The sequence below is a fragment of the Protopterus annectens genome, chromosome 3.part1 (genome assembly GCF_019279795.1).
Source record: "Protopterus annectens isolate FY-2018-M chromosome 3.part1, PAN1.0, whole genome shotgun sequence".
In the NCBI taxonomy this organism is placed as follows: Eukaryota; Metazoa; Chordata; order Ceratodontiformes; family Protopteridae; genus Protopterus; species Protopterus annectens.
Window position 1 is genome coordinate 1,408,362,710 of NC_056732.1, and position 23,328 is coordinate 1,408,386,037.

Below are 23,328 nucleotides of genomic sequence, written 5' to 3' on the forward strand. Positions count from 1 at the left end.
AATAATGGGTATTCTGGGATGGTTAACTGTGAAGTAGGTATATAAACCATAATCAATCTGATTCGTCATCAGCAAATCATATAAATAAAAATTAACTCTGCTAATGATTCCAGTAACTTGAAATCTTTGCAACTTCATATAAACCTCTTCATCATTTAACATGCTAGACATCTTTTCAATGTAACTACTTTTGTCTAGAACCACTATCCCTCCCACCCTTGTCAGCTGGTCTAATCATTAAATGCTGTGCCTTAGTTAAATCTTCTTACTCACTGCAGATGGACATTCCAATAAAATATCCACCTGAAATTGGAACAAAGAAAACTCACCAGGAACTTCCAAGACAGCCGCACACTGAGTAACACCTTGTTTCTAGCTCTCCCAGTGTTGAAATAGAAACTCAGAAGAGAAGGCCAGTAGACTTGTGTTTAGGGGGTAAATTTCAGTAACTGGCTAGTAAGTGCCCTGTCTGCATGCCAGGAATAAAGAAATACAGAAGACCTGGAAAAAACAGCTACAAACAGTGAGGAAGAAACACCGACTGGGGAAAGTTCTGCACCTGTTCAGCAAAAAAGGCAATGCAACCTTCAGACATGACTTCTAATAACCTACAGGAAGATATAAGACAACTGCATACAGACCTAGTTAAACTAAACAAAATACTGATGGGAGTATATCAACACAAACAAAAGGCTGGAAAAAAAGGAAGAAGCTTTATACAGATATTCAGATGTGATGATAAAGCTGCAAAATCAGAGGTCAAAATGAAGAAAAGGCTGGCTGAATACGAGACTGCTCAGGAAGGGATGTTTCAAAAAAATAACAGAATTAGAGGACAGAGCACGTACGAAAAACCTGAGATTTTCCACTATACCACAGAAGCTGGAAGGAACAGACTGCATTAATTTTATGAATGCACAAATAAGCAACTGGACCGATATTCCACAGCAGGAGTTATTAGATGAAAGGGTACATCTTGTGTATGCTCCAAACCTAGCTATAACAAAGCAACCTAAACCTGTAATAGTAACGATGCAATCCTACCAGCAGGAGTTGATTCTGACAAAACTGCAGCAGAAGGACAAAATACTAAAAGTGGGAGACATCGGCGTGTTTGCGGAGAATTTACTCACTGTACACCAGGCAGAAGACAAGAAAATTCATTCCACTATTCAGGGAATGTCGAGACTTGGGTGTGAGATTCAAACTGCTGTATCCAGTTGTCTAAAGTATTCTTCCTTGGGGGGGGAACAGTATCATTTTTTTGATAAAGTGCAAGCTAAGGAGGAAATGCAAAAGTTTTGCAACAAAAAGTGAGCTATGAAACAGAAGGAGATTCTGCTTCTTGTTCTTCTGGTAAGAAAGACCACATAGAGACTTGTGCCTGTGAAACCTTTTCCAGTATTTCAACAGTAAATGTTGGAGAGAAGCAAGGGAGCAGGAAAGTTGACTAGAAGAATCAAGGGCAAGTTGGAAATGAAGCAGAGGATAGGACTTGGGCGATGTAGAACAGTAATAAAACAAATAACTCGATGTGGGATTACAATGCAATACTTGTATTTGTGAAATATGACAGAACAAGAAAACCTGGAAATATTGGTCTTTTCCAAAATTTCTTGGATTTGTGGGGACTCTAAAGTATATGCCCTACTTCATGTCATTAATGTTCAGAAAAATACTTTGGGGAGGGGAAGACAGGGGAGAGGAAGACAGGGGAGAAAACTAAGTAAATAAAACATTTAGTTTCTTGACAGTACTGTATTTGTGGTGTATTGTTACTTGCATGCTATTTTAAGTGTAATGGGGATTCTAAACAGGTGCTGTTGTTTTTCTTTTTCTCCCCTCCTCTCTTTCTTCTTATACAGTTTAGAGAAATAACAGGCAATGCAATGTATATAAAAAAACCTGGTTAAAAAGGCAAGACAAAGTTAAATTAATGTGCTTTTTCCATTCTTGCATGGGGAAATGACTGTGTTAAGGACCTTAGATTGATTAGTGTTGAGAGAGCAAGTAAATGAAAAAGAATATTGAATATTATGAGTGGTTTCCCCTAGCAAATGCATGTATACTTAGTAGCATTTCTGCAGCTAGTCTTCATGTTTCCACAGAAACAATCTGATAAAGAGAAACTGGAGACAGTCTGGTGAAAGGGGATTGGCTCAGGGAAAAGAAAAGAGAACTTGGCTGGAACATAATGTTCTCTGAAAGCAGGTGGGGTTTTCCCAGCTTGGAGGGCTTTAAAGAAATTAAACTTGAAGTAAAGTTTTCTCAGTTTTTTATGCAATGGGGATACTAATATAAGCAGGTGCTTTTGTTTTTTTCTTATCCCCTCTTTTTGTTCAGTTTTAAGAAATGTAGGCACTGCAATGTAAAGAAAATGGTGAGAGAGGAGAAGTAGGGGAGAGAAGAAATGTCTGGTTAAGAGTATGACAAAAGAAAAATCAGTGGGATTTTTCCCATGCTTGCATAAGGAAATGACTGGGTTAAGACCCTAGGCGTTATCCAGTAACAGATTTATTACAAAGCATGTAAATCGAAAAGAATATTGATTATAATAAGGCTTTTTTTCTGGTACACAAGGTACCCTTAGCAGTTTTGTGTTTGGTTTACATGTCACTAGAAGACAATTTGATAAAGAGAAATGGCTTGGAGAAAGTGTTTACTGAAAGCATTCAAGTGTTTTCTCAGCTGGGACAGCTATAAAGATAGACAAAATCAAATAGCAATTTCTAATAGCACAGGCTGTAACATGCATCTTAGCATGACTAACCTTTCTTTTTGGTTACCTGTCTGTCCAGCTATCAACTTAGAACTTTTGCTGTTATTAGGAAACAAACATCTCAATATTTAAAGATGTACAAACTTGTGTGTGTTATTAAGTTAATAGGTTTTAGAGGTTTTTTTTTTGGGGGGGGGGTGTTCTGTTTGAGAGCTTTCAAAAAGCAAAAATATGTGGCATAGGCTCAAATGGGTATGACAAGAAACTGTATAAAAGACCAATCTGAACAGTATATTGATGTAACAAAAAGCAGTTATACATAAAGGGTGGCAATAATAGCTATATAAGAAAATTATGCTTTCTGTAATGACTTTCAATCTGAATGGTCTTACAGATAAATATAAAAAAGAAAAAGTACTGAATTATATTAAAAATGTAGAGTACAAATAGCTATGCTACAGGAGAGACACATGGAAAGAACTGAGCATGTGAATTTGATAAAAAAAGGTTATTAGGTAGGTTACTCAGCGGAATATCTGGGGCAAGAGGAACTCTAATAGAGATAGAAGAGGAAAAGATAATAATGGAAGGCATATAGTACTAAGTGGCTACTGGCAAGGGAGGAGGATTACAGTGGCATGCATTTACATTCCACTTTAAACTGCTATAAAGGAGCTTAAAAAATTCTGGGAGAAAATCAGGTTTCAGCAAGGAATATTACTTATGGGTGGAGACTGCAATTTGGTTTGCAACAGTGAAGATGTAACTAAGGGAGCCTAGAAGGGAAAATATAACAAAGGAGGGCAGGTTTTTAATTTTATGAAAATATTTGTCATGGAAGATGTGAATTCAGTACTAGGAGTTCAGAGTGAATTTCAATATTATTCTCCAAGATACAAAAACTGGTCTAGGCTAGACAGAATTTATATCTCACAGGAACATGTGCATTTAAATTGAAGGTCCTGAAATGCACCCAATAACTATTTCAGATCATACACCAATAATTAAAATAAAAACACAAGGTAATGAAAAAATAAATGAAACACTGGCGCTTTCCCACCTATCAGATGAAAAAAAAAAGGAATTTAAGGAACGGGTTTTTGGAATAAATTCAAGAGCTACAAGAAAAGAAAGAAATTTCTTCTGAAAATATAGGTAGAGAGTGGGATAAAATTAAAGTGGAGTTTAAAATTAGGGTGGAAATAAAGGAAAGGGAGATATGGCTAAGTAAATTATTTAGAGGGACTGACAAATGTTTAAGTATTGCAAAATAGGGGAAATGTCTCAGAATAAATAAAGGAGCAACTGCAGAAAAACAGAAAATAAGGGATTATCGCGATAATATGCGCATGTTTAGAAAGACTGCTGCTAAGCAACTGTCTTTTGATAATAATTCTAGAGTACAAAAAATGTTAGCACAATGACTCAGGCAACAGAAAGTGGAAAGGGCAGTCACCAAACTTAGGGAGCCTATAACAAGGGAGATAAGAGATCCTGTAGAAGTATTAGAAATATTTTGAAAATTGTATGAAAGTTTGTATAAAGCAGAGAAATATGGAAATCAAGAAAAAGTACAAATGTAAATGTTTATGGAAGAATTAAATAAGCCAAGGCTACAGACAGATTACTAAGAGTTGGGATAGGAACAGATGAGATAAAAATGGCTATGTATAACCAATCTATAGGAAAGTCCCAAGGAATAGATGGTGTTCCTGTGGAAGTTTGGAAGCTAAGAGGGAAAACCGATAAAGATCTGGAAGGTTTTGTTTAACAGTATTTTAAGACAAGTTATCAGCATGCTGGAAGAAGGCGGTGGTAACGGTAATAACTAAAGAGGGTAAAGATCCATCTGATCCAGCTTCATACTAGCCCATTTCAATACTAAACCATTTCAATACTAAACCAGGACTATGAAGTGTTTATGTCTATAATGTCTAAAAGAATGGCAAAAGTAATACCAACATTGACAGATATGTATCAGTGTGGTTTTGTGGAGGGGAGGCAAACATTTCACAATATTAACAGAACAATGAAGATCCAGGGAGAAGCAGAATGTAAGAACATACCACTGTTACTGGTGGGTCTTGATGCAGAGAAAGCATTTGACAGTGTAGACTGGGACTTCATGAGTAGAGCAATGGAAGCATTTGCTTTCCCTGACATAATTATATGGTTTATTAGGAGTATATATGAGGCATTGGAGGTGAAAATGAAAGTTGGAGGGGTCCTTTCTGATAACTTCTGCTTAAGTAGAGGAACCAGGCAGAGTTGTCTGCTTTCCCCTTTGTTGTTTGGATTATATTTATAACCACTGGCAAAGAAAATAAGGGACTCAATTCAAGGATATAACTGGTATGGTAGTCAGGAAAAGCTGTCTCTATTTGCAGATGATATTTTATACATGACAAAACCAGAAAGGGACATTACAGTGTTATAGAACATTTTAAGACAGTTTCAGATCTTCTCTGGATACAAAACTAATGAAGCTAAAACAAAGGCAACAGCGGTAAATTATGAATCTACACACAATTTGGCCCAACAATATCCATATTTATGGGGACACAGTAAAATGAAGTATTTAAGAGTATGGAAAGGATTCTGCTGTGGCAGCTAAGAAGAAACTAAACAGAAGATATACAAAAACTGAGCAACTGGAACCTTTGTTATATTGATATGCATACTAAAATACAAGCAATTAAAATGTTTTTAGTCCATTTAGTTTTATGCATAGGTCAGGCATATTTTACCAACCACAGGAGAACCTGTGGATACCAATTAAAGAGCTGAAGGATTTCATCTGGGAAGGGAAGACAGCAAGGGTCAAAGGGGATAAACTGTTTCTTTCAACAGAACAAAGCAGACTAGGATTACCCAATTTGAGGGGGTATTTTAGAGCAACACAGTTAAGGCTCTTATACATAGCACAAGCAGAAAACTTTAATTCAAAGTGGAATGGGATGATGGCATGGGGGAAGCTCAAGAAATGAGGAGAAATTGGAATTTTGGATGCAGATTCTTAAGGAGAACAACAAAATCATACAGAGTATTATATTCATAAAATAACAGGGAATATTCTAAGAACTAAACCAGCACGAGAATGGAGAAAATAGATTATGCCGATAGGGATGACTGTGGTTAGGGATACAGATAATAGGCATGAGAGGGCTGGAATTTACTGGAGAAAACTGTCAACAGAACCAAGGCATTGGGAGCAAATAACTCAAAAGGGGCAGGTAACAGAATGGGAAGAGGGCAAGAAGTTATTTGGAGTGCAGGTTAGAGATTGCCTTCCCTACCTAGGTCTGACATCAGAGTACAGGCAAAGAGAAATAAATAAGGGGGTCCTAAATGAAAGACCAGCACTGGTAGAGTTTTTAACAGAAGCTGCCATTAAAAAGGAATAATTAGTAGAGCATAAAAAATACTGCATAATAATTTTAAGATTCAATCAAAGGAGCTTAGAAAGGATTGGGAAGATATTGTAAAAGCAATTCACAAAAAGATAATGGGGGATGCATGTACATCTCAAATATGCAACCAAGTCTAGAATATTTAGGATGTTTGTAAGTGCTTACATAGGTAATTTTATACCCCAAGTAGACTCCAAAGAATTTTTCCTCAGGTGGATAGTAAATGTTGGAGGTGTGACGAGCAAGAAAGAGGTGGCTGGGAACATATTTAAGTAAATGGGAAAAAAAAAAAGCTGATGTTATACTGGGCTCCCTAACTTGGGATTGAATAGTTTTATATAGATCAGCATGTAAGCAAAAAACAAACATCCTAGCAGACAACCTTAGAAGATGGAGACAGCCAGAATGCAGAGAAATAGATGGACCAGAACAGGGCAGTGAGGTGTCTGTCATCTGTTTAGCAGCACACTGCTAAGAGACAAGATGCACAGTTGCAGGTGCCATCAGTAGCTCAGATCTGCATTACGGAATTCCTGTTTTGTTTTAGTCTATGCAGATCCATTTATTAAAATGCTTATTTTCCTGCTATGTCTACGGGTAGCACAGTTGTATTTTTCAATCCAGTTATGAAATGTATTTATTTGCATGCATACTCACTCTTCATACCACTACCCCTATTTACTTACTTGCTACTTTACTTCCTCAAACCTGATTCTTGACATTTTCACTGTTTCGATCCTTCAGGGTCACCAATTAGGATTTTGATGGCTTCTGTTTACCAACATACAGGTCAACATAAAATTATACACTCAGAAGTTAAGGAACAATTACACCGAGCCACTAATCAAGCTCTACTCAACACAAGCACACTTCTCAGCAAACCGGGTAGGAAGAAATAAGAAAGACCCTGATTCCCTTTTCATAGGTATTATCTCTATCAATATTATTGACTAGGTCTAAGAATACTTTTGGCAACAGGTTGGGATACAAATACTACACAGGTACTTGTTTGGTGCAATCAGCTAGCTGCTGCTACAACTGAGGAAGTGCCTGCTGATAAAGAATGTCTCAAACATTACTTCACAGACCTACCCAGAGAAAACTTCAATTCCTTGTATCTACTGGCTAGCAAAACAAGCTCCAGCATCCCTGCAACCCTATAAAGGACAAAGAAGGTTACTGGGAAAGGGTGAATTACTTTGTAGACATTCACTGACAACAAAATTATACATTTTTGTGAATCTGCTGGATACTCTCAGCTTTGCTTAATTTCTGCATCCACCAATTCCCACTGTAATGTAAATGCTCTAATACCCACTCACTGCTTCATTTTGTGGTTAATATTCTATTAGCAGAAAACAGCATTCAAATTAAAGTGAGGATAGGAAACTCACCCTTCTTTCTATGGCTTCTTCATCTTCCCCCACCTCTTGCTCTCCTTTGGATTCTTCCTGGAACTGAATTACACTGACTCTGTTCAGGTTGGTGTCAGTCCAGCTGTCATCAACACTGTTCTCAAGGAGATTTTCTGCAAAGGCAACAGAAAAACAAGGATGACAAACTGCAGTGTGCATTCTGCAATAAAAGAAAAAAATTATATACTTACCATACCGTTCCATCTGTTATATCCATTTTCATTCCTCTTCAATGTATAGGTTCCGCTCCAACACTCTGACCTGACTCAGCAGTTATTCTAGCTCATGACGGTTAAGGTGTTTGCCTTACAAACACAAGGTGCAGGGTTTGAGTCTCACAAGGAGTAATTGGCTAGGCTTAAAATAGCTCGCAAGGGCAGTTAGCCTAGTACTAATCTATGAACCTATCACCGCCAACAAACTCTCAAGCTCCTTCCCTACCCATAACGCACCACCCCAACATCCTTCAGATCTTTTTTCCAGCTCGAAGACCAATAAAGAACTGTCAAAGTTCAACACATGGGACATAGTGCCCCAAAAATTTCATTTCTCCAGAATTCACTTGTGATAAATGAAGGGGGATGGAGGGTGGGAGATGAAGAATGAAAACAGACAACAGAGATGGTTCTTTATCTAATGCCAGTTTTCATTCTTCTTCAACATATGGGACACAGTCCCCAGCTATCTAAATTCCTGGGCAGATTTTAACGAAGGATATTCCTGAGTACAGTTGAGGCAAAGGTCTTTCTTTCTCTCTATACCGGCTCCAGTTTGTAATGAATGATAAAGGTATTAGGATTTGACCAAGTAGTTGTCTCATAACTAGACTCCAATCATAGTCTAGACTGGAATATAGTGGAAGTGGTCATAGGTATAGTTGAAAGAGCCTGTATTGGTTTGTTAGGGGGAAATTCAATTTAGTGAAGACAAAATATAATGTCAACTGCTTGGTTATAGTTACATTTGTGACCAATTTGCCTATTTTGTGATGTGAGAAGGAAGTCAAGAATTGATCCTTCTTTCTAAGTCGTTAGTTCTGTGCAGGTAGAAACGCAATCTATAAACATCTAGTAAGCTCAGCATATACTCTCCTTTATTTGGAAAGTCTAGGAAAAATAATAGTAAATTAATTTGGTTGTTTAATGCTGGATTCTGACACTGCCTTCAGTTAGGAGACAAGTGTCCATGTGGAAAAACAAGATGGGGACTTAGAATATGATACTTGAAGTTCTGACATTATCCAACAGAAGTAAATGCAACTCAAAGGACAGAGATCCAGGTAAATAATTTTAGATTACATTTGGCTGTAGTTTGAAAAGAAGACTGTCAAAGTTCTTTGTACCAACTGTATATCCCATGGTGGTATGGGATCTTTGTAAAGAAGTCTAAGTAGAAGAAAACCATTAAAAATGTTTTACAAAGTTTGGAGGCATCCAGAGAAGAATTCTGAAAATCTACCTAGAAATTCGAGAAAGGTTGTGAGTAGAAGTTACCCATTCGATAAACTAGCTAGAAATTCAAGTACATAATGTATCGGAGCTGCAAAAGGTTCTATCTGATAATGCTGACAATGCTCAACTCAAAGAAAAAATCTTTTCCATAAATTTCTGTAGAGATTCCTCAAATAGAGTTGTTATGGGAAGGTAACAGAATGGAACAGATTGGTGAAAAAGAAAGCAAAGGTTGCCTGGCTACCCATGCAATGAGAAATACTAGAGAGTCAGTTTTAAGTTAGAGATGTGTAGCTAAAATCATGCCTGTCATGTGGCACAGAAGTTCTCGAAGGTGAGTACAGAAAAAGAGAGGTCAAAGGAAGGGGAACCATCTTAGATGAGGCCAGTAATACACAGGAAGGATGGCTTGTTCTTCAACGTGCCTCCTTTCTGAAGCAATCTTTACTAAGATGCATCTTAAGTGCCTACCTTGTTGTTGTACATGTTTGGTTTGCATAAACTGTTTCTTCCATTTAAAAATGCAATTTCATTTGCCTCACGTCTGTACTTCTGGGGACAGAATGAAAAATTGTCCTTATAATCAGTGAATGAACAAACAAAAACAAACAAATAACTAAGCCATGCATGTCATTTTGCTGCTGAGACAAGCCGTGAGGAAGTAAGATGGACCTGCTCAAGTTGACAGCTACCACAGTGAACTTCCTCAGAATATGGGCTACAATTACAAAGTTGTTGGAAGGAAATCACCCATTTTCACACCTTCAGTACATGTAAGTTGCCTCTTCAAGGTACCAGATTTTATTCCCCAGGAATTGTCCACTCCACCCAATCTGGGAAGCATCCACAGTCACTGTGGTCTTGGGTGGAGAAAGAAGAAATGATGGGCTAGCACAGCTGCTTTGACTGCATCCACCCAGAAAGATAACCCTTGCTTAACTGATTTATCTTCATCAACATAGGTCGAGAGAGACAGTTTATCATTATGCTCATAGCATCTATTCTTGGTAAGGAAGTAGGACTACTGCCGTTGACATTGACCCCAGAACTTGCAAGAATCAATCCTGCTCATATTCTGATACTACCAAATACTTTCTGAGCTATTGTTTGTCCTCTGCAAAGGGGTAGAGATGGTAGGATAAACACTGTTGAAAAATTGCTCCTATAAACTCTAACGTGTAGGTCAGTTAGAATTATGACTTGTCATGATGGATATCCCAAATTGTGAACAAGCCTACTGCACTTGATTTCAAATTTGCACCAGTAAAAGCTTGGTCAAGCAGTAACAAGCCCATCATCCCAAAACAGAAACACACGAGATCCTTGCAAAGTTAAATGAGATACCAGTACTGCAATACACTTGGTGAACACCCCGAGGGCTGTGGTTAGACCAAAAGCCAGGATTCTGAACTGGTAATGACTGTCTCACAGCCTAAATTGTAACTACTTCCTGGATCATCTATTCATTCTCCGAGATGATACTAATCTTGAAGTTCAGTCAATCTCATCCAGATGTCCTGCTTAGAATGGGAAAATTTGACTGAACCAAGACTAATTAGGACATAGTGTGCCAAAGAGAATTGTTCACCACACAGAGACTTAAAATCGATCACCAGTATCCTATTTTATTTAGGCACTAGAAGAATCTTGAGTCAGTTATGGATTCTACTGGTTTAGAGGGAATGTTTGGATGACTAAGCTGCTTCTTGGGTAACAGGGGTGGAAGGGAAAAAGGGAATGATATAATCTCAGCAAAACATTCTCTGCAAGAAAACATCTTTCCTTATGATTAGCCATGCTTCCTGGTGTAGAGATAAGAGATTCCAGACTGTCTGCAGAGAAGGGCACTGAGGTCTTCTTTCAGGAGTGCTGGCAAGTTCTAGAAGTATCTCTAGACTCTTGGAATTGTGGAAGTCCTCTGTCACTGAGGGTTTTTCAGCTATTATCTCTCCCTCCTCTGCCTCGCGGCAAACTATCTTCACGTGTCCTGTAAAGGACCCTGAGACTTCCTGCAACACATACCTAGACCTCCTGATTGATTACTGGGGGGAAAAAGCACAGAAGGGACAGTAAAATGGGGCACCCACAGTAGATGGGGTCTTAATGTCCTTATCTGTGGAGCCAAACCAAAGAGAACTGTCAAAGGTAGTACTGATGAAAAATGACTTGAAAGACAGCACAAAATCATCCAGGCATGACTCCTGATGGAAATGCATGAACCCGAAGCCCTAGAGAAGCCTTCTGCAGTATGCAAGATAAACCTCATAGACAAACAGGATATCGCCAGTGGGGTAAGCCAGAGACAGACTACTGAAGATGAGCACCAGAAATTTTGGTTCTAGAAAGCAAACTAGATAGTCCTTTAATCAAATCTGTTTGCATCTTCTTAAAAGGTACTTTAGGATTGAACGGCTGCGTAGGTGGTACAAGTGCGTAGGATCCAAAAATATGTCCTGGGTACCATGCAAGGGAAAACTACCCCCCCCCCCCAGTTACTTAGAACCAGAGCTTTCAAGGGAAGAAGGTAAAAGGTTGGGAGCGAATCAAAAAACTAAAACAGTTCTATCTGGTGTTCCAGAGCCCCTTTGATCTGAAGGTATCTAAAAAGAAAAGGTCAGGTATATCTAAAGAGTGAATGGAATTACTTTCTTTCATCAGATTCTAAACCTCGTGGGGGGTACCACTGGCCTGTAGGAAAAGGGGGCAAATTAGACTTTGTAGATGCACTCACAAATCCATGAGAGGGCGGAACTGATAAGATCCCAATCCGGATTTTAGCTGCAGAAAATTTCACATCATCTTATCCACATCCTGAAAAAAAAATTAAGTAGGAAGGGAAAACTGGAATGAAAGACATTTGTATATAAAAGAAATACTGATAGTGACAAAACACCGACACTAAAATGGAAAAATAAGGCTGTAAAATAAACGGTTAATAATGGAGAAAAACGGCTGGTATTAAAAAAAAAAAAAAAAAACACCTTTGGGATTTTACTCCATTTCAGATTTTCTGTATTAGTAGATATACAACAGTTCAAAAGGTAAAGGGAAGGAGATTTTTCCTAGAAGGAAAGAAAAGGTGATAAACTTGACTTTAGATTAAAATTCAAGAAATAGCAATTCCTTAAAGTTAGAAAGAAAAAAATAAGAAATAAGTTATCTTTCACAGAAAACTTGAGAGCTTAAGGCAACCACGTATAATCTCTAAAGCAGCAAACGAGATCTGAGGGATGTTAGGGGTGGGTGCATTATGGGTAGGGAAGGAGCTCGAGAGTTTGCTGGTGGCCACAAGCCAGAATAACGGCTGAATTGGATCAGAGTTGAACAAATATGTTGAGGATAAATGAAAATTGACATCAGATCAGCATACTATAAAACTGGTACCTTGTATACAAATAATCCACAGATGTACTAATACTTATAGATGGCTTTTCAGAAGCCAATATGTAATTATGAATACAAAAAAGGCTTTATCAAACAATTAAGCAATAGAAATACAAGATATAAATGAACATACAAGACCAGACATTCTGTGGCTTGATAGTACCACCTATCAGAAGGTTTTTCAAAATTACAGTCTGAATACCACTGTCCTAACTTCACACACAAAATATGTACTCACCTCTGTGGCAAAGATGTATGGAGTTTTAATTATAGCCAAATGACCAGAGACTCACTAGCAGCCTGGGAGTGGGAGGAGTCAGGGAAAGCGGGATGGGAAACAGCAGCTTTGCCAACATGCCCACTATGGAACAGAGTGAAGGATTTCTGCCTGTAATAAGGACACATCCCTGGCAATGGCACTGGTGCCATAATATTGGATCAGACTGTCATTAACTACAACATTTAAATAATGTTGTGGTAATGCACGTGACATCACTAGCTCCACCCAATTAGGGAACTCCAAAAGAATCTGAAATGCAGGATCAGAGTACTTGATGCTTCAGGCTGCTCCACTCCAGTTTCCAACCTGTCACTCCCGGGGAGAGTACTGGGGACACAAGCAGATTTGAGGAAGTAAAGAAGTAAGGAAACAGGGGTAGTGGCATGAAGAGTATTCCAAGTCCTGGGAGACAGTACTGTAGTCACAAGTTAAAAATGGTGCAGCTGGGCAACTGACATACAGCTGGGCACATGCAAATGGGAAGAATTCCTATTTAAAGAGGCTAGATATCAATACTTGGTGTCAAGTGAAAAGCCCTCTCCAACACTATTTCCTCGTTAAAAGAAACAATAGGAGGATATATGTAAGTCTCCCACGTATGCAACGGAATCTACAAAATTTAGGATTTTTGCTTAGAAATGTTTACATAGATATTTTTATACCCCAAGTAGACTCCATAGAATTTTTCCTCAGGTAGGCAAAAGTTGGAGGTGTGACGAATAGAAAGTGGTACTTGGGAACATATTTTCTGGGAGTGAGGTGGGTTGGCTGACTTTAAGATTCCCTGCGGGATACACTGTTGGAGCTGCTGGGTGAGTGGACTGGTGTGAAGGAGGAGATGATTTTTGCGCTATGAGACAGAACTGGAATTGCCTAGACATGGTAAGGCCTTGGTGTATCTCATTACAGTGGCTACCAAAAAAGCAATTATTAGAAAATGGAAATCAAAATCTAAACCAACTATATTAGAAGTAGCGAGTACACTGACAGAGATAAAATAACTGCAATGGAGATCTTTAAAAAAGGGTAGGAGCAAACTACAAATGAAAAAAATCGGAATTGTGGGAACAATACATACAGGGGAGGAATGAGATTTAAATGAAGGACTTAAATGAGCTACGTAATGTTTGACTGAAAATGACTGGGTAGATTATAATTGATGTATAATGTTTGCAACTGGGAGTGTGTGCCAGTATGGTTTGTGATGTAAAATGCTTGCAACTAGGATTGTGTTGGTGTGGTTTATTTTCATTTATATAAACGTATGTTGCTTATGGTGTAAGTGATGGTTTAATACAGATGTTTTATTGTTTTTTAAAAAAAAAAGGGGTCAGGAATTGAATAATGTAATGTTTATATATATTGCTATATATCATATAACCCTAAAGTATAATGTTTAATGTTAACTTGTTAATACAGTTGGATTACTTTTGCATAAATGTAAATGTGCCCGTCACAAGTGATGATTCAATAAATGTGTACATATAAATTAAAAAAAGCCAACCAGCCACATAGGGATCTTCGTCCCTCATCTACCTTTCAACTCCACAAAATCACAAGCAAGAAATGCCAAAGTCTACATATTGGACTACTGACTTCACTTTTGGCAAAAAAAAGATACAATTCAATGCAGATGCACTTCAACAACCATCAACATCCTCATTCCTTTTGTTCTCAAACCATTTACTCAAACTTGCTTTTGTTTAACCTGCTCACTCACAGTGGGTGTTTTTCACATAACTGCACTTTTATCTGTCCATTTCTGCACTTAAGTTGTAATTGGTTTATCTGTACATGGTCTTTGTCCACAAGGCTGCTGAGAAGGAGCTTCCTTCTTACAAAATGTTTTCTATTCTGAATAAAAAACATTTTGAAATGTAAGAGAGGTGGGCTATATATTTGTTAAAATAAAAGGAAGGCCTTATTTCCTACTTTAATAGGTCTACTTAACATCAGATGCCTACTCAAGCTTATATTTTTAAACAATTTATTAAATTGTCACACTTTATGATGCAAAAGGAGTTAATATACGTTAAAAGAAAAGAACTGCAATAACCAACCATTGCAGTGCACTAAACATGCATGCTTTGTTTTTAAAAAATTGAACTTACTCCAAAATGCATAAAATGCTCAGTTCCTGCCTTCACTTAAACCTAATTGTTCCCAACAAACTCAATTTATTTCTCTAAAAATTGCTCCTCATCTTATCTAAAGATCTCCTCCAATTCTTTTACTTCCTTTATAATATTCAAAACCTGTTACCATTGGATTAAATTTTGACTTCCATATTCAATTAACTGTTTTTTGCCACCAACATCATCAAACTTAAGGCTGTACTATGTCTAGGCAATTCAAATCCTCAATCCCAGATCAATAGAATCATTTTCTTAGTTACTACCATTTGTTCTCCCACCCCCAACCCACCCCAACATCTCTCAAAATTCTCTAAGAAATTTTAGAAAGCCTGCCAACTCGCTACATTCTCAAAAACACAATCACAATTGCTTCTCTTTTCTCCACCACATCTCAACATTTGCTAGCTACCTATGGAAAAATCCTTATCTCTTTGCCCAAACTCTCTTCAATCTCTGATAGGAAAAGCCATCTCTAGCCTGCAGTCATACCTCCCATCATCATCATCTTCTTTCGGCTGTTCCCATTAGGGGTCGCCACAGCGGATCAGCTGTTTCCATTTCTTCCTGTCCTCTGCATGCTGCTCTGTCACACCAACCACCTGCATGTCCTCTCTCACCACATCCATAAACCTTATCTTAGGCCTTTCTCTTTTCCTGTTACCTGGTAGCTTCATCCTTAGCATCATTTTCCCAATATACTCAGCATCCCTCCTCAGCACATGTCCAAACCAATGTAATCTTGCCTCTCTGGCTGTCTCCAAACCTACCAACCTGGGCTGACCATCTAATATACTTATTCCTAATCATGTCCACCCTCGTCACACCCAGTGCAAATCTTAACATCTTTAACTCTGCCACATCCAGTTCAAACTCCTGCCTTTTTGTCAATGCCACTGTCTCCAACCCATATAACACAGCTCGTCTCACTGCCCTCTTGCAGACCTTCCCTTTCACTCTTACATGTACTAGTCTGTCACAAATCACTCCTGACACTCCTCTCCACCCACTCCATCCTGCCTGAACTCTCTTCTTCACCTCTCTTCCACACTCACCGTTATTTTGAACTGTTGACCCTAAGTATTTAAACTCATCCACCTTCGCCACCTCTACTCCTTGCATCCTCAACATTCTTCTATCCTCCCTCTCATCCACACACATATATTCTGTCTTAGTCCTGCTGACCTTCATTCCTCTTCTCTCTAGAGCATATCTCCATCTCTCCAGGGTCTCCTCCACCTGTTCCCTACTCTCACTACAGATCACAATGTCATCTGCAAACCTCAGTCTATGGGGACTCCTGTCTGATCTTGTCTGTCAACCTGTCCATCACCACTGCAAATAAGAAAGGGCTCAGAGCTGATCCTTGATGTAACCCCACCTCCACCTTAAATGCATCCGTCACAACTCCCACCGCAGACTTCACTGCTGTCACACTACCCTCATACATATCCTGTACCACTCTTACATACTTCTCTGACACTCCTAACTTCCTCATACAATACCACAACTCCTCTCTAGGCACCCTGTCATATGCTTTCTCTAAGTCTACAAAAACACAATGCAACTCCTTCTGACATTCTCTGTACTTCTCCATCAACACTCTCAGAGCAAACATCGCATCTGTAGTGCTCTTTCCTGACATGAAGCTATACTGCTGCAACCATGCCGAATTACTCGGTTTTCACAGAGTTTTGGGGGTGCCACAATTCCTGAGTGGCACACTTACATTTCTGATTTTTAATTTTGTTTTTAATTTTTCATGCTGTTAAAGCTGACGTCATCATGTGCACGATGACGTCAGCTCCATCAGGGCTACCAGCCTGTTGGAACACATTTCTGGCTGGCCTGGCTGCTCAAATGCGCGCGGGAACAGCAACAAACAGTTGCTGTTACAGGATCTTTATCACGGGAACGAATCACTGGTTGCTGTTACAGGATATTTATCTTTATCAGCGGAATGAAGACTCCAAATGAGAGCGGGAACAGCAATTGGAATGAAGACTTCAAGTAACGAAATCAACTTTCAGTGTGTGTGTGTGTGTGTGTGTGTGTGTGTGTGTGTGTGTATAAATGCCCCTCATTTAATACACCTGGCAGCTACAGGTTACTCAGGCTCAAACCCTGTACCTTGCATACAGAGTAAAAAGAGCCTAAAGTCCCTAGCCACCACCACTTGTGAGCTTTGCCCAGGTTTTTTGTGCTAAGAGGTTGAGAGCTGTGGTGAGAAATGAATTCATTAAATGATAGCCATTACATTTCAGAGCTTTGCCCAGGTTTTTTGTGCTAAGAGGTTGACAGCTGTGGTGAGAAATGAATTCACTAAATGATAGCCATTAAGTTTCAGTCTTCCTATTTTTCAGGAAGCTGCTGATTTGGCATATAGTAGTATGTTTCTCTGACTATAGTGCATAGGGTCCTGGGCTCAAGACTTGCAAGTGAAATACATGGTGGTAACATTTTATTCTAGCAACTTTACAAAATTATACAATCAATGTTTAAAATGTGTTCCTAGTTTTTGACCTTTTGTCCCCCCACCCCCCCCAAAAAACGAAATTGAAAATAAGTGTGAGAAGCTGTGCAAGATGCCTATGGCTTACACTACTGTCATTCTATTTATAGTGTGGGTATGGAAGTGGACTTTTATGATGGAAATGTTCTGAATTGGGCAGTTTTGTCATTATTGGTTCATGCATTTGGCTTCACTGCCTACAGTACAGCCTACTGGAAAAATGTTCAAACAATGAATTTAAAATGTGCTCTATCAAGTGTGTTGTATTATACAAGGTCACAAGAAATATAATTTAATAAAGTCAGGAAGGTGTATCAAAGAAAAGAACATGTATGTTTCTTGTTTTGTGTGCAAGGGGCCAATGACTTGAAAACAGCCCAAAGGTAATCTTTATCTACCACTGGCCAGATGCATTTTCTTTGGATGTGGTGCGAGTTTCAATGCTGTTTCAATGAACGTGAGTTTCAAGAGCAAAGAAGTTTTAATGCCAAGTCTTTTTCCATTGTGAGACAGTATTGCTTTGTTTACCAGATGTCTATTGGTGTTTGTGCATTGTTGTGCTGTAAAATGTAAAAATAAAATCCAAATAATCATTGTAGAAGTAAAGCAGTATGCACACATTATTGTTTATGGTAAATGGGGTGAAATAGCCAGATAATGGGACATTTGAATGGCTACAGGGGGACTCTGGTGCCATATTTTGGTTGTCTGTTCTTCAGTTGCATTTGAAAGTAGGTATCCCACAATTCCACTGGAGTGGGTGGGGTTATGTAATGATATATGCAAATTGTGTTAATCAGCATACAGATTTGTACCTATTTTTCATGGGCCTTGTCCATATTTTTGATGTTTCCAGGTTGAGAGGTATGCCTGAAGTTCAAGTTTTTGCGCAACCCCATTTCACTCAATTACCTTTCCCCCAGAGTTATCTGCTCCAATACCAAAGTTCCTCTGCTAATTTCCTCCTGTAAATTCCATCTCCCAGTGCTTATCTTCTATACACCTACGTCCAATCATCCCTATTGTTAAAATATCTTTTCTCAATTCTTGTTCTGGCTTAGTTATTAGAATACTTTGTTACTTTAGGAATACAACATTCTGTATGGCTGTTATTTTCCTTAAGGATCTACATCCACAATCCTAGTCTCTCTTTGGCTCTAGAATCCCCCTTTCATCATCATCCTTTTCCACTTTCACTCATAACCTTCTGCTTGAGTTATATACATCAGCTTTATCCACATATGTTTAAAACACCCCTTCAAATCAGGAATCCCTAAACCACCTTGTTCTATGAGGAAAAACAGCTTATCCAACTTAATTCTTGCCCTCATCCTCCTCTAAATTTCTTCAACTCTTTTTTTTTTAATACCTTTATTAAATCATCACTTGTGACATAGACCAATTTACATTTATACAAAAGTAATAAAACTGAATTACATTAAACATTATACTTCACACATATTGCTATATATCATATAACGAGCAATATTACATAACGTAATTCCTCCTTTTTTAAACAAAACATCTTTACTAAACTATCACTTATGACCATCATACATTTACATAAATGAAAACGAATTACACCGACACAATCCTAGTTGCCAACATTTTACATCATAAACGATACTGACACTCCCAGTTGCAAACGTTATACATAAGTTCATAGGTTAGGACTAGGCTAACTGCCCTTGCAAGCCATTGTAAGCCTAGCCAATTAGCCATTGTGAGACTCAAACCCTGCACCTTGTGTTTGTAAGGCAGACATCTTAACAATTAGGCCACCCTCCCAACCCCTACACTATACATCACTTACAATCTACTCATTTTCAAACATTACATAGCTCATTTAAGTCTTGTCTTCTTTTAAACCTCATTCCTCCACTGTATGTATTGTTCCCACAATTCTCATTTTTTCCTATGTAGTTTGCTCCTACCCTTTTCTAAAGATCTCACTACCAGTTGTTTTATCTCTGTTACTATATTCACTACTTCCAATACAGTCGCTTTAGACTTCAATTTCCATTTTTTAGTAATTGCTTTTTTGGTAACCACCATAATTAGACACAGCAAGGACTTTCCATGTCTAGGCAATTCCATTATCACAGCTCAAAAAAATCTCCCTCATCACATCAATCCGCCTAACCAGCATCTCCAACAGTGCATCCTGCTGGGAATCCTTAGAGTCCGCCAACCCACCACACTGCCAAGTACCTCTTTCATCCCCGTCACACATCTAACATTTGCTGTCAACATGAGGAAAATTTCTCTGGAGTCTACTTGGGGTATAAAAATATCTATATAAACATTTCCACTCAAAAATCCTAAATATTCTAGATTTTGGTGCAAATTTGGGAGACATACATATGTCCCTCCCATTGTTTCTGTGAATTGCTTAACCAATCTCTTTTCCTAATCCTTTCTAACCTCCTCTGATTGATTCTTATAGTTATCATGCAATATTTTATATGTTCTACTAATTATTCATTTTTTTAATGGCAGCTTCTGTTCTAGATTCTATTATAAACTCTACTAGTGCTGGTCTTTCATTTAGGACCCCCCCCCCCATTTCTTTCTCTTTGCCTATACTCTATCAATTCTTGACAGGGAAGGAAATCTCTAACCTGCAGTCCAAATAAATTGGCCTCTTCCCATTCTATTTCTTTTTACTCTCTAGTTATCTGATCCCAATACCTTGGTTCCTTTGGCAGTTTTCTCCAATAAATTCCATCACCCTCTTACTATTGTCTATATCCCTATTTGTGGTCATCCTTATCGGCAGAATCTCCTTTCTCCATTCCTGTGCTGGCTTAGTTATTAGAATATCCTCTGCTACCTTACGGATTCACTCTATATGATTACTGTTATTCTCCTTAAAGGCCTGCATCCAATATCCCAGTCTCTACTTGTTTCTTCAGCTTCCTCCTGTTTCATCATCATCCCTTTCCACTTTGAAATATAGTTTTCTGTATGTGCTATGTGTAGGTGTCTTAACTGTGCAGCTTTGAAATACCACTTCAGGTTGGGTAATCTCAATCTGTCCTGATCTACTGGATGAATCAGCTTATCCCACTTGACTCTTGCTGTCTTCCCCTCCCAGATAAAGTTCTTTAGCTCTTTATTAATTGCTATCCACTTCTCCTCTCATTGATAAAAATATGCCTGACCCATATACAAGACTAAAGGGCCTAAACATTTTGAATGCTTGTATCTTACTATCCATATCCATATAACAAAGCTTCCATTTTCTCAGTTTTGCATTATCTTTTTAGCCTCTTCTCACATATCCTTAGCTGCCACACCAGAATATTTTTTAATCCATACACCTAAATAATTCATTTTATCATGTCCTTATAAATATGGATATTGCTGAACCAATTCATGTGCAGGTACATAATTCACCTCTATTGCCTTTGTTTTAGCTTCATTCATTCGGTACCCTGAAAAGATTTGAAACTGTCTCAAAATGTTCCAGAACACTGTAATGTCTCTTTCTGGTTTTGTCAGGTATAAAATAATATCGCCTGCAAACACAGTCAGCTTTTCTTTACTTCCATACCAATTAAATTCTTGAATTTCTGAGTCCCTTATTTTCTTTATTTGCATTATATTTAGAACCACTGGCTAACAGGAAAGAGAACATCCCTACCTGGTAACACTGCATAAGCAGAAATTATCAGAGAGGAACCCACCCACTTCAATTTTTGCCTCAGATCCCTCATACATCCTCATAAATCAACCTTATTTTTTCAGGAAATGCAAATGCTTCCAATGACCTGCACAAAGTCCCAGCTTACTCTGTGAAATGCTTTCTCTGCATCAAGACTGACAACAACAATGGAATCTTCTTACATTCTGCTTCCCTATGGATTATCAGTCTACTATTAATGTTGTCAAATGTTTGCCTCCCCTCCACAAAACCACACTGATCCATATCTATCACTGTTGGCATTACATTTGTCATTATTTTGGCCATTACAGACATGAACAGTTTATAATCTTGGTTTAGTATTGAAATGGGCCTATACGAAGCTAGGTCTAATGGATCTTTACCCTGTTTAGGTATTACAGCTACCACTGGTTTCTTCCACCATGTTGGTACTTCTCCTCTTAAAATACTATTAAACAAAACCTTCCAAATCTTTAGTCTTTTACCTTCTAGCTTCCACAGGAATTACCATCGATTCCTGGGGACTTTCCTGTAAATTGGTTATACATCACAATTTTTATCTTATTTCCTCCTATCCTAAAAGTTAGCAATTGATCCTCATTTACCTATAACCTTGTAATATTTAATTGTTTCATAAACATTTTCATTTGGATCTTTTCTTGATTTCCATATTTCTCTGCTTTATACAGATTTCCATAGAATTTCTAAAATATTCTTAATACCTCTACAGGACCTCATTACCTTCCTTGTTATAGGCTCCCTAAGCTTGGTGACAGCCCTTTCAACTTGTTGCCTAAATTGTTGTGCTAAACGTTTTTTTTCCCCATCAAAAAACAGTTGCTTAACAGCAATCTTTCTAAACTCGTGCATATTATCGAGGTAATCCCTTTTTTTCTGCTTAGTAATCTGCAATTGATCCTTTTCTTGCTCTGTAAGATTCTCCGTATTCTGTAATACTTCAATATTGGTCAGTCCCTCTAAATAATTATTGTTACTTCTTAACCATAGCTCCCTTTCCCTTTATTTCCACCCTATTTTTAAACTCTACCTAAATTTTATCCCACTCCCTAGGTATACTTTCAGAAAAAAATTTCTATCCTCTCTAACAGCACCTGAATAATCTCTACTACCCATCCCTTAAACTACTCTCTCTTCAACAGATAGATGGAAAAGTGCCAGTGTCTGATTTTTTCATTATCCTACGTTTTTATTTTAATTACTGGTGCGTGATCTGAAATAGTTACTGGATGCATATCAAGACCTTCAATTAAAATGCACATGTTCCTGTGAAATGTAAATTCTGTCTAGCCTTGCCCAATTTTTATATCTTGGGGGATATGTAAATTCACCCCACACTCCTATTACTGAATTCGCCTTTTCACTGGCAATTTTTTTCACAAATGTATTGAAAAGTATACCCCTCTTTTGTTATACCTTCTTTTCTGCCCCCCCCCCCCAAGACACATCTTCACTGTTGCAAATCACATTCCAGTCCCCACCTGTAAATAATATTCTCTGCTGAAACCTAGTTCTCCCAGAATTTTCTTAAGCTCCATTATAGCAGTTTTAGATGGAATATAAATACATGACATTGTAATCCTCCTTTCTTGCCAACAGCCCATTACCACTACAAATCTTCCATTATCTTTTAATATCCTCTATCACTATTGAAGCTCTTTTGCAATTAATATAAGTACTCCTCTTTTCCTTTGTCCCAGGTATTCCACTGAATAACCATCCTGAAAACCTCTATCAAATTCACATGTTCAGTTCTTTGCATCTCCTCTGTAACATAGATATTTCCACTCTACATTTTTAACATAGTTCACTACTCTTTCTCTTTTGTACTAATCTGTGAAACTGTTGACATTTAGACATTACAGAAAGCATCACTGCACTAAAAAAATATTATCCCCACCCTTTATGTATAACACCTTTTTTGTTAAATGTATAGTTCCAGCTTTTGTGTTACATGCATATACTGTTTGACAGGTTGAATTTTTATACAGTTGTTTCTTGTCATATCCATTTGAGCCTATGTCACATCTTACAAAACTTTTTGTTTTAATGAAAGCCCTTAAAAATATTAACTTATTACTAACACAAAATTATGTACATCTTCAAACACTGATGTTTTAACCTCCTAATAGGAACAAAAGTCCAGCACGGACAGCCACACTCACAGACTTGACTTAACCTAAAAGAAAGGTTAAACATGCTAAGATGCATAGTACAACCTGTACTTCTACTTCAACTCTTTACTGTCATCCACAACTTCTCCTCTTGTTCATAAAAATATGCCTGACTTGAATAAAAGACTAAAAGGATTAAAAATATCTTTACTGCTTGTGCCTTACT

At 37.9% G+C, this 23,328-nt stretch overlaps 1 protein-coding gene across 15 annotated transcripts in view; it reads right to left on the minus strand.

Moving 5' to 3' along the window:
- Positions 1 to 23,328, minus strand: part of SCRIB (scribble planar cell polarity protein) — a 2,800,411-nt gene that overhangs the window by 2,435,528 nt on the left and 341,555 nt on the right. For all 15 annotated transcript variants that reach the window (XM_044067477.1, XM_044067487.1, XM_044067486.1 and 12 more), the window contains exon 8: positions 7,524 to 7,657. In XM_044067477.1, the coding sequence (XP_043923412.1) occupies positions 7,524 to 7,657 (134 nt within the window). The remainder of the gene's footprint in view (positions 1 to 7,523; positions 7,658 to 23,328) is intronic.